We start from the raw sequence: 17,208 nt of genomic DNA, 5'->3' as shown, positions 1-17,208 counted from the left end.
TGTGTCCCCTCCCAGCTTCTTGCCCACCCCCTGCCTACTCGCTGGTGGGGTAGTATGAGAAATAGAAAAGGCCTTGATTCTGGGCAAGCCCTGCTCAGCAATACCTAAACATCCCTGTGCTATCAACACTGTTTGAGTCACAAATCCAAAGCGTAGCCCTATACAAGCTACTATGAAGAAAATTATCTTTATCCCAGCTAAAACCAGCACAACTGGGGAGAATATTTGTAGTGGTTCAGTAGAGTCCTAGCTCCAGAGCTGTGGCCCAGTAAGAGTAAGTTGCATGCTGTAGTCTGTGAAAGGCTTTGCACTAAAGGACAAGGGAAATAAGAGACCAGCTGAACAGATAGTTTTCTGGAGCTCAAAGACGAGCATCTGCTGTTGTAAAGATGTAGCATCAGATGCTTCCATTATAAAATAAATGTAATAATGTACTTTCAACTTTGAACTGACTTTTGATTAATTTACTTATAAAGCCCAATTTTAAGTAGAATTGACACATGGTACTTACTGAGTGTTAGCACTTCTTGTAAGTATGGGTAACCAGCAGGCATAATGTTAAGTCCTATGCGGAGAATATATGCTTGACAAGACTCAGAATGGGCTTATTGTTTAGTATGGCTAAACCAAGGATATGCTTGTGTACAAACAGAATGGGATCACCTCTGTCTAAATAGGTTTCCTTGTGATTTTAGAATAGCACTTTTCTATAACTCAGATGGAAGGTTTAAAGAACCAAAAGTACATAAGTACATGCTTTTTTTCATGTTTTATTATGTTTACACATTTGCTACATCCTGTCTGTTCTTCCACACCCACTGGCAATACTTGCTGCTTGACTTGCACCAGATTTACCTGTGTTCATTTCCCTGCTGTAATTGCTTAAGATGATCTTTGTGTTTAGCACTAACAGAACAGCTAAATGGGGTCTACACTTAGTTTGGTGGCAGCAAGGGCATAAAGGATGCACCCTTTAAAAAACAGTGATTGACCTTTTTTCTAGTGTTCATATTGTTTCCAGTTTGGTGTATCTACAATGCAGCATCATTCCCAGTCTCCTTTTTTCACCTCTCTCTTCAAGTTGCAGTTTCTGTACTTTTCTTGGAAGCTAAGGACAATGCTTGTTCTAATGTATAAAGCTCAGAAAAATCTTGGTCTTTTTCATTTACAAAAATAGTAAACAGCTCTGGTTTCCATCCAAACCTTACTGGTGTAACATACAGTCTTGTGGACAGGAAAAAAAAAAAAAAAAAGGGACTGTTTTTATCAAAATGATACTTAAATTTTTGTTCATTTTAATAAAAAAAAAAAAGCCTATGTCAAAGTTTCTAGAATTTTTCTCTATATTTTCTATCAAAATTACTCTGACCTTAAAAATGTAGCCCTCTAATTGTTTGCCTACTGTGTCCTTCAGTGCAATGTAAGTGGTATGTAGGCTCCTAGGAGTTTTTTCATATCAGTGCAGGGAACATGGACTAAAATAAACTCAGCACTGACGCACACAGCTACTGTTTTTGCATGAGCAGCATTAAATCTATCCACTGAATAGTTTAATTTGAGACTGAATCAATTTGCCCAACCTTGATATATATGGGTTTTTTCAGATGATATTCAGCTAAATAGGTAAAGCCAGAACACTTGTGCTTTAATGGATTATGTTAACCTAGTGCATTAAAGAAAAACCTTTAGGGAGAGGGGCAAATCTAAGCTTTGTGGTAGCATGAGAAGTAGGTGTCATCTTATTCTGTCCAGATGCACAATGAAAGTAGCACTGTAAATAAAATTTTCAGCTTAGTTTGTACCAAAGTAGTGAAATACATTGAAATTCAACATATGTTTAAGATGAAGCGTTATTGCTTGTGGGCCATTGCACAGCACGCCTTTGAGAGGTTGCTGGGAGAAAAGAAAGATGCTGCCTAAATGACAGGTCAGAAAAATTACCAGGTTGCAGTGAGTCATCATTTAGAATAAATTAATTTGGCATGTATATTTTATATAATTTTAAAGCAATAGCGGAAGGAAATTATGTTTCACATACAGTATTTCCCAGTCAGCTTAAATAGCCCTACCTTTGTTATAGGCATAATAAATTTGCTGAACTGCAATTAATTTTCCACAGAAGGAAATTGTTCATCTGGCTATTCTTTGTGCTTAACGTTTACCTGCCTCATTTATATAATACAAACCTGACTCAGTAGAAATTTCCTTGCAGCTGGAAGGCAAAATTGATCATTTGTTTGTGTTTTACATCTGGTTTGGTAAAATAACACCCTAAGGAAGACCTTACCAGGAAAGTGAATCACTTTTTGAACATTCCAACCAATACTGGTAGGAATAAACAGGAGTGTATGTATGTCAGATAACGTCTGGCCTAAAAATGCTTAAGAATCACATTCTCATGCCTCTTATTAAGGATGGTAGCTGTAACACTGTTTTTTCAGGAAGTGTACAAGATCAGATAAAGCATCAGAAGAGAAGATACTAGAATAATTGTGGTTTTCTGTTTTCCTTTGTCATCTAAATTACTTAAAAAATTTATAGATTATCCATTTAGAGAAAGGTGCCCACAAAAAAAGTTCATTTTTAGGAAAAGGTGACAGTTGAGAGTTAATTTTACACACATTTCACATCAGCATTATTAAAATAGACTAGCTTTTTGCGTTTGGGTGTATTTACTGTTTAGGCTGGATTTAATATACATTTGTTTTATTTTTGCAGGTCTTTTCTTTAGAAAGAGAATGATGACAATCATGCATCAATTCTTGTTTATCAACAGCGTCATTTTCAAACTGTCCATGTGGCAATGTTGGATTGCAGATAATGAATAGGATTTTTTTTTAATTGGAGAAGCACAATATTAAAAAAGCACTATGTATAATTGTTTTTAAAAAAATCTGTTTCTTTATGCATACAACTTAAAAATTTTTGTGCATAATTTATAGACAAAGCTTTTGTGCATAATTTATAGACAAAGCTTACTTCTGACCAATAAGAATGCATAAAAATAATTTTAAAATAAAATTTATTATTACTGTGAACAATCTTCACACATCAAAATGTACAAAGCATTCAATTCTTTTCAAAATAAAGGAAAAAATAATTCTTAATTAGATAAATTACTTAATGTTTTATTGAAAACTCTCTTTTGAAAATGTTATTGAAAACATAATATTTCTTAGTCTTATGTTAAAAAAATAATTCATAATATCTGTATTTTGTGTCAAATTTTAATTCAGGTTTGCCTTTGAAAACATGTCAGATATACATCTTCAAATCAGCATAAAATCAATTATTACTAATACTTGCAAGTAATTACAGAAATTACATTTTTTAGCAGCAAGACTTTCATTAACTTTAAAAGTTAATCTTTGGCATGTTATCAGCGTTGAAAGAAATTGCAGTAAATACTTGACTGTAACTGGCGTGAATACAGGAAAAACAATAGAAATAACTGTATGTAGCTAAAAAAAGACTAGGACCTCAGACAGATATCGGTACAAATGTAGTTTTCCCAACCGTGAAGGTATTTCTCAGTGTTGTAGAACTTCCCTTTCTACATCACTACTTATCTTGCGGGAACTTTTTTCCCTTCTTTTAGGCACAGCTGTAGAAGCCAAAAGCTCTTGTTATAGTTGATTGAGGTCTCTTCCTGTCAACCTAGAGAGTCTTTGTATAAGACGTGAATTCCTCTTTTTCTTAATCAGCACTGTATAAATTGTTTCTTCTCTACCTCTCCCTGTGCCTCCACCCTCTTTGTTCAACTCTGCAGGGCATTTTGGAAGTGTTTCTATAGCTTATGTGCCTTGGGAAAAAAAGATAATTTGCATACATGTGAAGACTTTCCTAATGCACCTGAAACATAACATTATGGCAGTTCATCCAACTAAATTCTCCCTTGCCTTCCCAGAGAACAAAAAACTGTAGTCTGTTACAGAAACCATCATCATTCTTGTAACCACTTTCCAAAGAAATGATCAATATACTGTTCCTCCATTGGCAAGTAGATAATTTTTTTCTGAGTGTTTGGGGAAATAAAACAACCAGCAGAGTTAAATGGATTTACATTGTGGTGATCTCCCATAAGGCTGGCATGTGCTCTGCTGGGATGTGTGGTCACTTACCAGAGAATCTTGTATTACTTCCAAGGGAAAAGAAACCTCCTGAATTTTAAGCTGACTGACTGAGTAATAGAAAGAATGGGCTACATAGCAGGGCATTTGTTATTTATGTTCTATCCTTCATAAAATAATGCAGAAGTCTTTTATTTTCAAGGGGTGTTTCTTTTCCTGGTGTATCTCTTGCAGCACTGCTTTTCCATTAGCACTAGAAATACTGCGTTTCTGTTAGCTGTGGGTTTAAATACATGCAGCGTGATTCCTTTGGGCTTTTATATCAGATTTTTATCCCTGAAATATAGAAGGCATGCTCTGGCTTGGTAAGGAGAAATAATGTTCTTGTAAGACTGGAGAAGTGTGGAAGGAGGCTGAGTGAAAGCTGATCCACTAACCTCTGATAAAAACAGTGGAAGGAGCATCCTGAATCCATCTGAAATTAAGAAACGTGTCTCCCTGAAGAAATATGAATGTACTTGTGAGGAAAGTGCAGGCTAACATCTTGGCTAAAGCAGGCTGACATGATAAATATGATCAGAGATCTTCTGGCAAGTTACCTGACTTACCCAGGTAACAGTATGAAGCCTAAGAGAGAATCTCAATCTTAGAAAATAGTGTTTTTTACAAAAATAGGTGAAGCATTCAGTGTAGTTCAGGGAATGAAAGTTTTTTGTTACCTATGCTCTCCTATGTCTAATTTCATAACATGGCTTCCATTCATGCCCTATATCAAGCTCATCATAAGGCAATAATGAACACACAGAAGAAAATTAAACACATGCCAAGTATTGCCCTAAATCCAGTGTGGGGCCCCTGGGCTTGGTCCTGCAAATCCTTACTCCAGACTGAGTTTAAAAGGTGAGATACTGCAGTGTCAAACACACTACCAAAACACTCAGCACATATTTATGACAGAATACTTCAGAAATGACTGTGGTTTTGTTAGACAAGTAGAAGCCTTCCCAGTATGTACAACATAACCTTGCAAAGAGCAGCAGTGTGAGGTGCTGAGGGAAATAGGAAGCTGTAATGGGTTATGGATTTGCTGCTGCCCCGCAGAATATGGTCACTGTGAGGGAAGCCTCAAAAAGGAGAAAATTAAAGAAGTGTAAAATATACCAGGAAGCGTCAGGCTTAAAAGGTCATGTGGATAAAGACTATCTTAAAAGGAAGGATACAAGAGACGGAGCTTGACTGAGGGAGAGAGCCATCAGTGTGTTGGAGATGGCAGGAGTACAGAAGCTCCTGGGAAGTTGCTCAGGACCTTGATGGAGAGAAGGCAGTAAGCTAATGAAAAGATTTGAGAGGATAAGTAATTGTACACAGATGTAATATTTATTTTCACTTCCGAGGGAAGAGATTCTTGGAGGCAGGATTATTTTAAATACAGTCAGCGTAGAGTAAAAGCAGTTCAAACAGTCAGCAGTAATGGTAATTATTATGCCATGTCTGGTTTAATACTGAGTAATAAAAGAGTGAGTGGCATATTTTATAATCATCTTCACACAAATACTTTTTCAGGATTTACAGTAATGACTGTCTGTATTTAGATATTCTGCTTTTTTAGAAGATGTATTTATTCACTTAGCTAATTTTCTTTTTCATAATATTTGGACAATTTTTGACTTTACCAACCTGTGTATTTTTAACTTCAGGGTTTCTCACAGTCTATCTTGAGGCAAATTATGATAATTGGACATTTTTGGTAGGTCTGTGTTGCTACAAATTTTCAGAGGCAGTAAAATGTCTGCTAAAGGACTGTCAGTGAAGTTAACAGAAGATCCCCCTGGTGGAAGTGATATGCTTAGTCCAGACCTGTTGATGTTTCCAGGAGAGGACATTGATAGTCAGTATGAGATTCAAATGTTGGCCCTGAATATCAAGAGGTAAATGCCAAATTTTTGACAGATAGTTTCTCAGCTCTGTAGTGGTCACAGACACAGCCTGTGAGTGTTACCAAACCCACAGGTGTGTAAAGGTCGTTTAATGTTTGTTGTTGTTCTTTCTGATGTGCAAATTTACCTGTCTGTAGAAAACCTACACCAGGCCTTCTGAAGCACCCATTCCCCTAGTATGCTGCTTGCTTGAGAAAAGTGCTAGTGGGACATTCACAAAAGATGCCTCGTACATGCCTCTCTCTATTCTAATCTTTTACTTGCAATTCTTTGTATTTTTGCTTTTTTTCATTTTTATTTGTCTGTTTGTTGTTTAGATTAACGCATTCACCTTCAACACTTAAGTTACCAATATAAAGCCTTTTCTGCAAGAATTAGAAGAGCTTCAGAATTAGTGGTACTGAGGAGTACTGGACTGAGGTGGGCATGGAGAAGGCTACTTGCTTCCTTAGACATGAACTCAGTCATCTCAGACTGCTAGAATAGTGACTCATATGCTGCGATCTGTTGGAGGGCAGGTACATGGTGTGTATGCACATGTATGAAGAAGAGATTCACCTACCTTTTCTTCCTCAGCCATTCCCATCTCAAGTTCTGGTACTTCAGCTGCAGAAAGTCTGGATATTCAGTCACTTTGCGCTTGGTACAACATTCAGTTGGCAAAGTCACATAGCAAATGGCAGCTGGATAGAAAATCTGATTTTCTTTTATGTTCAGCTTCTTTATCTGTTCTCTAAACAGGAATGATAGATAGAATGAAAATGTTACCGGATGATAATGTAGTTGAATTCTTAGATCCCCTTAGTCTTTGTGCTATGTCGGTTTTTATTTTTATTTTATTGAAGTGCTCTTAAAAATGGATTGGATTGTCTAGAGATAAATTTTGAGGTCTTAATCTAGTGTCTGATGCTGTGAATGAATGCTCTAAAGAATTAAATGAAAAAAGGTACAAATACCACCAGAACAGCTTTGTTTTGATTTTAGTCAGTTTTCACAGAGTAGTTGCAAGATTGCAGCTTTTTCCTTTTTTTTTTTTTTTAAAAAAAAAAAAAAGGTAATATGTCTGGCAGTACATCTGAGAATGTTATTTTGTACAGTTACAGGAATCACACCAGTTGTCGTTTGTATGTCTCAATCTATTAGACAGTGAGAGGGACGGAAACACAGGACAACTCTCATTTACAGTCAGTTTGCTTTGGTTGGAAGAATAGAGTAGGTAGAAAACATCATGTTTACAAGAATTAATGCAGGATCTTCCAGTCATTAGAAAAGTAGCCTGATTCACTCAAGGAACAGCACAATTGTCAGAAAGCAAAATTCTCTGTATATTGATTATGAAATGTGGAATCCTAAAAACTGGTGAAAAATTGTACATATGCAGGGGAAGGGAAGAATGGATTTGAGGAGAAGTGAAGTATCATAAAAAAAATAAGCAAGACTTTTGCATTTTCATGGATGTGTAATAGCGGTGGTAAAAAGTCATTTAGAGTTTCACTCATGTTTGTGTGTTTGCATCATCTTTCATGACAGGATCGGTTATGTTTTGTATACACAGGGAAACAGAGCTTAAAGATGTGGGTTTTTTTCTGACACACAGATCCAAGTTTTGAGAAACAGAATACATTCCTTTTCTACTATTTATCAAGAGAAAAGAGTCTTAGGAAAAAAAAGTTATCAGCACTGATACCTTTATTAGAAAAACTGAAACTTGCAAGTTGGAAATGTAGTGAGACAAATTCCAGAAAACTGAAATGAGATGGTGAGGGACACTGCACACAGGAGAGAAGGCTACGGGAATGGAATACCGTCTCTGTATTTTGCAAAGCCTGTAGTGTATGTTAAAAGCTATTTCCAGTTTTGACTGTTCCATGCTCAGGTGGACAGATCCTGATGATTCACCTTTGCTAAGGGAAGTACATGTTACTTTTCTGGTTTTGTTCTGCTGAGAAAGAAGTAGAACATCCACTATCATTTGCTAAGTACAACATTGATCAAAATGACATCATAAAATTTTATAGCATTTTTGAAAAGAGGAACTGCTAAAGTGCATAGCTAGGACATCTCTGAGATGTATTAAATAAGAACCAGATTTAATATCCTGACTTATACTTAGCTGTATCTTATTCCATGAAGTTGATAGTGCTTACAGAAACAAGAGTTAAAGGTGTCAAAGAGTAAAATGGGATCTTCTTTTCTAACAAATGTCTTGTTACTCTTAACTTTCATGAGTTCGTAACTGACAAACCATTACACAGAGATCTCATACGATTTAGAATTCTTACCATGAGAAGACTTTTTTCTAGTTAAACTCATAGACTAGACTAGTAGCTACAGAAACTGATGTGATTTCGTTAGAAAGTGTAGGTACGCACCGACCAAGAAGACCATGGAGTCAGGCTTCTGGGATTGCTTATGAGAAACACTGTCTTCTGATGCACGAGGGGATAATGCCAAATAGTGCTACAGCTTTTTTGTCACCCTCCTCCCCCATGCTCCACAGGGGAAGAAAGTTCACTTAGCCAAAGCATAAATGGCTTCACGCAGATGGAGCAAATGGAAGATTTGATTAAGTCCTCCTGCATATGCACTTATTAAGCAAACACTTTGAAAGTACAGCTTAACCAGCACATTATAGAGTAGACTGAAAACAACAGGGAGTTAGGATTAATTTGTTCTGTTCCTAGATGATCTACTGACTTGTAGACTACTCTGGGTGAGTCAGATTCTCCTTCTGTCTGCGTTTCCCCAATGAAGAGTAAGTAATATTTACCCAATTATTAGAAACATGATAAGATATGCCTTCTCAAACAGTTCTTTTTGCCACATTTTAACTTTGCTTTAAAACTTAGATTGGAATATGCTATACTTAATTCATTATGAACAAAATGAAACTTAAGCTTAGTAGAAGATAAAAGGGGACATTTGGAAATATGAAGCTGTCTTCAGGCTGAATTCAGGAGTAGTTGGATTGCATATTGCTTTATCTGTTTTAAGAATACTTGTCAAAGATATGAAGATAAGCATTTGCAATAAAGGTGCAAGAGATTTCAGTGTTCAATGGTACACAGAAGGATTTTGGAGCAAAGACTAGCTAGTGGAAAGCATGCTGGACACAAGTATAAATTGGGAGACAAATGGCTGGAAAGCAGCCTGCAGAAAGGGATCTGAGGATGGCTGGTCAACAGCAGGCTCGATGTGAGTCAGCAGTGAGCCCTGGCAGCCAAGAGGGCAAACCGCATGCTGGGATGTTTATCAAACACAGCACACCCAGCCGGTCAAGAGAGGTGATTATCCCACTGTATTCAGCATTGGTGTGGCCTCACTTCAAGTACTGTGTGCAGTTCTTGACTCCGCAATTTAAGAAGGATGTGAAGGTGCTCAATCCAGAGGAGGGTAACAAAGCTGGTGAAAGGGCTGGAAGGAATGTCCTATGAGGAGTGGCTGAGGACTCTGGGTTTGTCTAGTTTGGAGAAAAGGAGGCTGAGGGGTGAACTCATTGCGCTCTACAGCTTCCTGAGGAGGGGAGGTGGAGAGGGAAGCGCTGAATCTCTTCTCCTTGGTATCTGGTGACAGGACGTGGGAATGGTTCAAAGCTGCACCGGGGAGGTTCAGACTGGATGTCAGGAAGTATTTCTTTACTCAAACAGTGGTCAAACACTGGAACAGGCTTCCTAGAGAGGTGGTAGATGACCCAAGTCTGTCAGTGCTTAAGAGGCATTTGGACAATGCCCTTAATAACATGCTGCTTTAACTTTGGTCAGCCCTGAAGTGGTCAGGCAGATGGGCTAGATTTCCAACTGAAATACTCTGGTCTGTTCGTTCCATTCCATATGAAGTTGCAGCATTAAAAGGGTCTCTTCCTTGACAACCAAGATAACCAATATGTACATTATAAATAGCAGAATCAGCTTTGAATCTCTTGCTCGTGAAATACAATATTAGCAGCACAATGTTTTCCTTGATGTAATGTAGACATGAGTGTATAGATGGACAAGAAACAGCAGTTCTTGGTAGCGTCACTTTTCTTCAGTCTGCGGATAGCTTAGTTTTACTGAGACTAGTATTATAGAGAAGGCTAAAAGGACTACTTAATGCAGCACAGGTAGTAGACTTTATTCCAGCTTTATAGAAGTGGGGGAGGAGAATCAGAGATGATAGCAACCCAATAATCAGTTTATCAGCTTTACTGTCATCACTAAATGTCACTGTCATCAGAAGATACTGTTCCAGAATACTTTAGAGGACAAAAAGATGATTTGACAAGCTCAGAAAAGCTATGGATTGTGGTGGAAATGGGAGAATATGGAAAGGAGTGAATTTACATGTCTGAATCATGACAGATTTATAGTTTAAATATTTTTGTATATTAACTAAAAATATGTCCCCTTTTTGCTTGCATCTTTGTTACAAAATGATAAGGAAAAGTGAAACTATTTTCGTGAAGTCATGGGCAACTCTGACGAGTATCTTTTTAATGTGTGAGGAAGGAGAAAATATGACATACTAAGAATGATAATATGCTATTCTTTAGCTGTTACTCTGCAGCTTCATATGCTCCAGTCACTCTTTAGCAGTGCAATAACAAGTAGTATGTTTGCCTTTTCTTTGGTGTTTTGGAAGCAGTTTTATTTGCCACAATGGTCCTAAAGAGTGGAACCATTTCGCTCAAACATATATCACAATTAATACATTAAATAATTTTCTTTCATTGCAAAGACATGTTCTACCTTTCCACAAATATCATTCACTGAGAAGTTAATTTTTATGTTCTTTTATTGTTCTTTCATTTGTGTATTTGATGCCTCTTTAATTAATGGTGAGTGTTATGTTTAGCAAGGAAACAAGGGAGACTGGCAAGAACTCTTTAACATATAAATCTGCAAGCCTGTAGTCCAGCCAGGTGATAGTGGGGATACTGAAAAAAATGTGACATCAGGTATTTCTGTGTGCAATAACGAGCATTTCAACTGCGGAAATAGTTTTCAGTTCCTCTGCCTGTTTTAATCAGGTAGCTTAGCTTAGCTATCTGCTTGAGATAGTGCTCCTAGACTTTGAAAGAGTAGCAAGATCACCATGGAATGAGCTTTGGACTGAAATTTCTGTCTCTCTGCAAGAGCACTAGAATAATGGATTTTGCCATTTGGGGATAATCTGCTTTAAAAGTTGTGCCATAAATGACTGCTGTGCCACTAAAGTTGAAACAAGTCAAAGCTGTGCTCAAAGCAGAGTGCATCAGACAGTTGTTAATTAAACTCCCTTAAATATAGCTCTTTGAGCAAGAGAACCCATTGTTTTTGCATATTTCCACTATCTTTATTATCTGGCTATTAATGGGGCTTGGATTCTCATCATTTGCTGTTTTCCTTTGAGCTTTCTGACACTTTGTAGCAGCATTAAAAAAAATCTGCCTTGACTGCTCATAGTTCCTTTTGCGTAACGCATAAGAGAGTTTTGGTTACTAGCAACAGCAGCTTTTAAAAATACCAGAGGGAGGCTTGGGAACTGAGGGCATAATAATGGTACACCTACTGCAATCATTAAATACAGAAATTGCTACAGTATAATCTCCTCTTGTGAACAGGACATGAAAATGTTTCTACATAATCTACACGCAGACCAATACATATACAGGGAATGGGAAAAGCCATAGGTGAACTGTTCTGGCATGATAAGTAAACAATTTATAGTACAAGTAAATGTTAACAAAGAGAGGTTTAGTGCTTTTTGACTTGGCCCTGTTTCTCAGCTGACTTATCTAACATGGAATTCAGTCAAATGTCAATTTATACAAACAGCTTAAAGAATTATCAATATGGAGTATAGGGAATTGCAGGTTTATTTTCCTGAATTACAAAGGAATCAAAGGATTTTGCCGTCTTTATGAACTGTCGCTGACAGAAGTTTAATTTAAGAAGAGCTGAATTCTATCATATGGCATAACAGTGGTTCGGCACAGTGATAACTCTTAGGCAAGCTGTAAGTTTTCTGTATATTTTTCTGATTTTTTTTTTTTTCTCTGTCAGTTAGAAGCAGTAACAGAAGTTCCAAATTTTGAAACCAGCTCATGTAGTTTTAGGAAGGACATACATTTTGGTTTGGTTTTCTTTGAAGAAAAAAATCATCAAAAGTTCACAGTTCATCTTAATACCACTGTAATCTTAAGCATATAAGTAGTCTCAGTGAAGTCAATGACAGTTGCTAAAATACTTCAGATTAAAACTGTTGTTTAAGTGCTTTTCTAGATGAGAACAAGTCATTACTAAACTACATCACATCATATTCATAAAGCAAACTGTAATCTTCATTATTTTTATGCCAGAGGATACCTGAAATAAAAGACTGATGTTGAATATTAAAAACAAATAAGCAACTGATAATTATAATACTTTTATATAAGCTTCTGTTTAATTTCATTCACATAATTCAGCTATCTGCAGATAGAGATGTGGTGGTGACAAATACTCAGTCTTTATTTTGACTGCTTTTACTTGAAAATTTTCTCATTTGCAGTAGTAAGTACTTGGGACAAATATTTGTATACATATTTAATTTTAAGAATTAATCATGTATGAGAAAAGAACTAATGCTGGTTAAACAAATATGTTTTCAGAAGAATGAAAGTAAACGACGCATGTGTAACCTCTAATGCACAACAGCTCAGGAAAAATGGGCTGACTTCACAAAAGTAATTATAAAAGATACCTACAAAAAGAGTTTACATAATAGTTAACGTGGTGCAACTCATTATCTTAACAGAAGTGGGGATTTAGTTGGGCAAGGAAGGATCAGAAAATGCTGCAAGAAGCGTGCTACTTTCTCAGCAAAGGATCCAACTTAATATAAAAGCTCTATAAGAAGTAGAACTTAACAAAATATCAATGAACAAATTCAGCAAATGTTCAGTTCATGAAGTTAGATCAAACTCAGTGAATACATTTAGATCAAAGACAGAAGCCAACATTGTATGGAAATAAAAATACTACATTTGGTATTTTATTTAAAATTAAGTGGAAAGCAACATTTTAAAAAGAAAAATAAACAAACAAACAAAACCAACAACAAAATAAAAAAGCTAATTTAGCATTTTTCTCCTCTCTTTTACTGCCCTTTGCACATAAGAAATACATGGCTTAGGACAGATTTAATGAATGTGTTCTAAAAGACAGTAATAAATCATAAATTAAAAGGAAACACATAGCTTTTTTGTCTCATAGATTTAGAAGTATTCTCTGAGGCAGAAAGTCATATAGATGTTGAATCTCAAATATTGCAACCCGGACCAAAATTATATCACACTTTTAACTTACAACTTCATCCTGCTCTGCCAGTCTCCTTCTCTCTGTAAAGAGATGTAATGCAACAGTAGGCCGAACTACAAAACCTTTATGTACTTCACACGTGTATGTGGAGTGCATGCTCTGCCCAATGTAATGAATACTTTGTCCTGCTACATGCTCAGCGTTTTTTTTTTTCTTTTTTTAAGCTAAGGAGACAGATTCTGTTTATAAGTATTGTGGCCTTCTCTATTGAGTAGTCTGCAGATGTGTTTTCTTCTCTGCTTCCCAAAATGCTGCTTTTAGTACCAGAATTGGATGATCACAGAACAGTTTGTAAAACCCCACAGTCAAACCACTGTCTATAATTACTTAATGGCCTGTTTATTTCTTACAAGAAGACAGATCCCTCTTTTTCATGTTTTCAGTGTACGTTACCTTTGAAAAGATAATTTTTTAGCAGATGCCCGAGATAATTGTAAATATGAACATTACAGTTATGTATATGGATGTTTCCATAAAATCTGTGGAATTCATTGGCTTTTTATATCTAGTTATAAATTATGTTTAATAAATTGCCTATTTGCGCATCTTATAGATCTACATTTGCTGTCAGCAGCTTGCCTGCTCTTTCACCTTGCTTATAATGTTTTTGTTTTAAATGGCAAAAGTCTGCATTTACTTTTCCCGTTAAGCAGATGGTTTATTATGTCACAGTAGTTTTCTTCAGAAATAGTCTGTTGGTGCTCTAGCATTACGATGTTGGCAGATTTTAGCACACCTACTTCATCTCCAACTCACTTGTCTGATCTTTGTCACTTCTTCACCTGTTTGCAGTAATCTTTGTCCAGCTGCATGTCCCTACTACAGCATATGCCCTTCACGCTTTCCAGATTACATTCAGAAGCAGCACTGACCTGGTGTTTTGAAATCATAAATGTGTGTTTTCCTTTTTCTATATAGGCCATATTTTTGGTAACTTCTAATAGGGAAGGTACATTAGCAATGAAGGTAAGCAGTCAGTGGTTTGTTTGACTTCACATTTAAAATTTTTTATACCCCTTAGTAACTACGGAAGAAGTGAGATCGGGAAATTGGGAAATAAGCAATTGTAGCTTTAGTGTAGAGGTACTAAAAATTTGGAGCATCCCTAAATACACTTGAATCTGTAAGTTCAAAAGATGATACTTTTCTGGAGAAGAAGAGAGCAGAAATAGATGAAGAATTTAAGACAACAGCAGTAAGACCTGCCAAACATTTGGACAAATAAACCGGAAAAAACATTTACTGGAAATTTTTCCTCCACGCTAAAATCTTTCTAGTCTAGAAAGTCTAGACTAGTCAGTCTTCACTTCCCCGAACCACTTTTGAGTATTTCTAGTGTCCCAGAAATGGCTTCCTCCTCAATTGCAGACTAAATCAAATTTGCAAATCAAGCTCTTTGTTTGACCACCAGCTCAGGTGACATCTACTTCTAATGGCCAAACTCAATCTGCAATACTCCTGATCTTGTTTTCCTAATAATTTACTTCCTTTAATTTGGAGAAAGACCAGCCTGGTTGGATGAACTTAGCTCTTAATTCAGTTAGAAGATATCAATTCTTTAACTATGAGAACACCATTAACGAGAGAATCCCTTTTTCCCTGTCCTGGCTCTTTTTCTGCCTAAATTATTAAATTAGATGTTCAAGCATTTGCTTTGATACATCTTTGCTGATGCATAAAGCTACACAGAATTGAAAGTAGCGTGTAACTTTAATCTTCTATAATTAAACACAGTAAAGGGAAACAGTGTTTTGCACAATTATAGGTACATATAAAAGTAACAGGTAAATTTGCATCCTGTTAGTTTTGCATGAGGCTGAAACCTGGATAGGGTACTGATAAGAATTGTTACAAAGTAGCAATTGATTACTGCTCAAGATCTCATGGCTAATCAAGTGCCAAGGCAGTGTGTTAGGCCTTCGTTCCAGTCCGTTGTTTTTCTTCTGAAAACTCATTCACCGACAGTCATGCCTCTGCAACAGAATAATGCCTTAGAACTGCTGAATCCAGTCGCTATCTTTTAATGCAAACTGTTTGGAGAGCAATACTAGGTTTGAGTTGAACTTTTGAGATCAGTTTTTGAGTTGAGATGACAACTTAAATATGAAACCCCTAACCTAGAATGAGATTTTCACAAAAAAATCTGTTATTAAAGCAGTCTTATTTTTAATCCCAGATGCAATGCAAGCCTAGAACATGTTTGGGGGGTGTGTGGGGTGTGTGTTCTGCATTCATTTCATTTCATTCATTCTAGGGTCCGTTTTCTTAATAAATCATTTACATAACATTCTGCTGGGCTCTTCTCTGAATCACAGAGTCCCTTTGAAATAAGCAAAATCTGGTAATCCTGCAGATTAGCTTTACAGGAGGCACAGCATCCATTAATATTTGCCCTGAATTTACACATTTTAAAGGACAGTCTGAGAAAATACATATCTGTGAATTTCTGAGCAGCACTTTGCAACAGCAGTGTGCATTTTCCAGGATATTTTAAGAACAAAGTGCAGCTATTGCTATATGAAAAACACAGTATCTGTACTGTACAATTTGATGTTCCGTGCGGTGTATCTGGTGATAACTCACTGTCACGTTGATCTTCACAGAGAAATTCTGTATTCCAAACTCTATACAAAGAGCTCTAAGGATAATGGATGGAATTGTGCTATCTGAATAATTGCAGCTTCTGGTGTACAATGCAGATGCAATCCTTTTCTTACAGTACAAAATTTTTGTCATCTAAAATCACAGACAGTCTCTGAGCACCTTCTCTGCACCAGTGCATTATTAGTAGTACTCGATTCTGGATAGGAGATGCCTATGGACTGACATAGTTTAAAAGTTTCCCCCAAAGTGAACATTTATGGTCATAAAAGCTCAGCTCTTCGTCTTGAAGCTGTGATTACTGTCTTGTCATGCTTTTGTTCCTGTTTTCTATTCATTCACTTTTCCATGATTGACAATGTGATATCACCACCTCCTAGCTCAAATCCATTATGATGTCCCCAAGTGTTTCTTCGTGAGCTGTCCTTGTCTTACCCTCCATGACTGCTACCTTAGCAGTACTTACACGCTTTCCTACATTATATATCCACTATACAAATGCCAGCCTGAAACACCCACTTGCTTTCAACTCTCCTGGACAATCCCTCACTTTCTGCATGTCTCATCTTCCTAAATATATTCCTGTTGCTTTTAATTTTCCACTCATCACACTCAATATATGAAATCGCATCCTCAATTGAGTCTTCCCATTTATGCAACCCTTCAGAAAATTAATTAAAAATTAAAACTGTCTTCCATTTTGTCTTTTCTGATTTCTGTAGTATGTGAATGTACTACTTCAAGTTTTTACAGGTTATTGGCCAAATGTTTGTCATCCACTTTCAGGAGAAGTGATAGTGAAAAACCTTTTTGTTATTTCAAAGAAAAGGGGAAACAATGTATAAAGGCTTCAGATATTGGGGAAGAAGAGCACATGATATAGAAATGAGGGTAATGACTTCCTCTTATATTACTTCCAAAGACCATAAAATATAGCTGTTACTAGTACCTATGGCCTACAAAAGACACGAGAACTGCTGGTGGTGGGGAGCTGTAGTGGCAGCATGTTCTTGTTGAGACGAATGTTTTAAGTGAAGGCTTTGTCGGTACTTTGGGAAGTAAGAGAGAAAATCTTTATCCAGAGGAGCTTTCAGTATGAAATTATAGTTCCAAATATTGAATAATTCCAGCAAACAAGAAAACATGTTCACAACACTGGCAAATTCCTACCAACATGTGGAAGGAGTCACTCAAAGAGCGTGGAGCTCAACTGAGAGCTTTCCTTAAAAAATTAGCAGTATTGAGCATTATTTAAGCACCAATGATCCTTCCTGGGCACAT

General features: G+C 36.6%; 1 protein-coding gene across 2 annotated transcripts in view; it reads left to right on the top strand.

Annotated features, from left to right (window-relative positions):
• CCSER1 (coiled-coil serine rich protein 1) overlaps window positions 1-17,208 on the top strand; it is a 649,058-nt gene that overhangs the window by 599,398 nt on the left and 32,452 nt on the right. The window contains exons 10-11 of one of the 2 annotated variants that reach the window (XM_086464487.1): window positions 5,869-5,907; window positions 7,412-7,416. The exons of the other annotated variant lie outside the window; for it this stretch is intronic. Of the exons in view, the coding sequence (XP_086320613.1) occupies window positions 5,869-5,907; window positions 7,412-7,416 (44 nt within the window). The remainder of the gene's footprint in view (window positions 1-5,868; window positions 5,908-7,411; window positions 7,417-17,208) is intronic. 2 annotated transcript variants of the gene reach the window in all.

The sequence above is a fragment of the Leptosomus discolor genome, chromosome 4, assembly GCF_034619465.1.
Source record: "Leptosomus discolor isolate bLepDis1 chromosome 4, bLepDis1.hap2, whole genome shotgun sequence".
NCBI classification, from domain to species: Eukaryota; Metazoa; Chordata; class Aves; order Leptosomiformes; family Leptosomidae; genus Leptosomus; species Leptosomus discolor.
The sequence above is the reverse complement of the archived record's forward strand: the minus strand, read 5'-3'. Positions and strand labels throughout refer to the sequence as shown.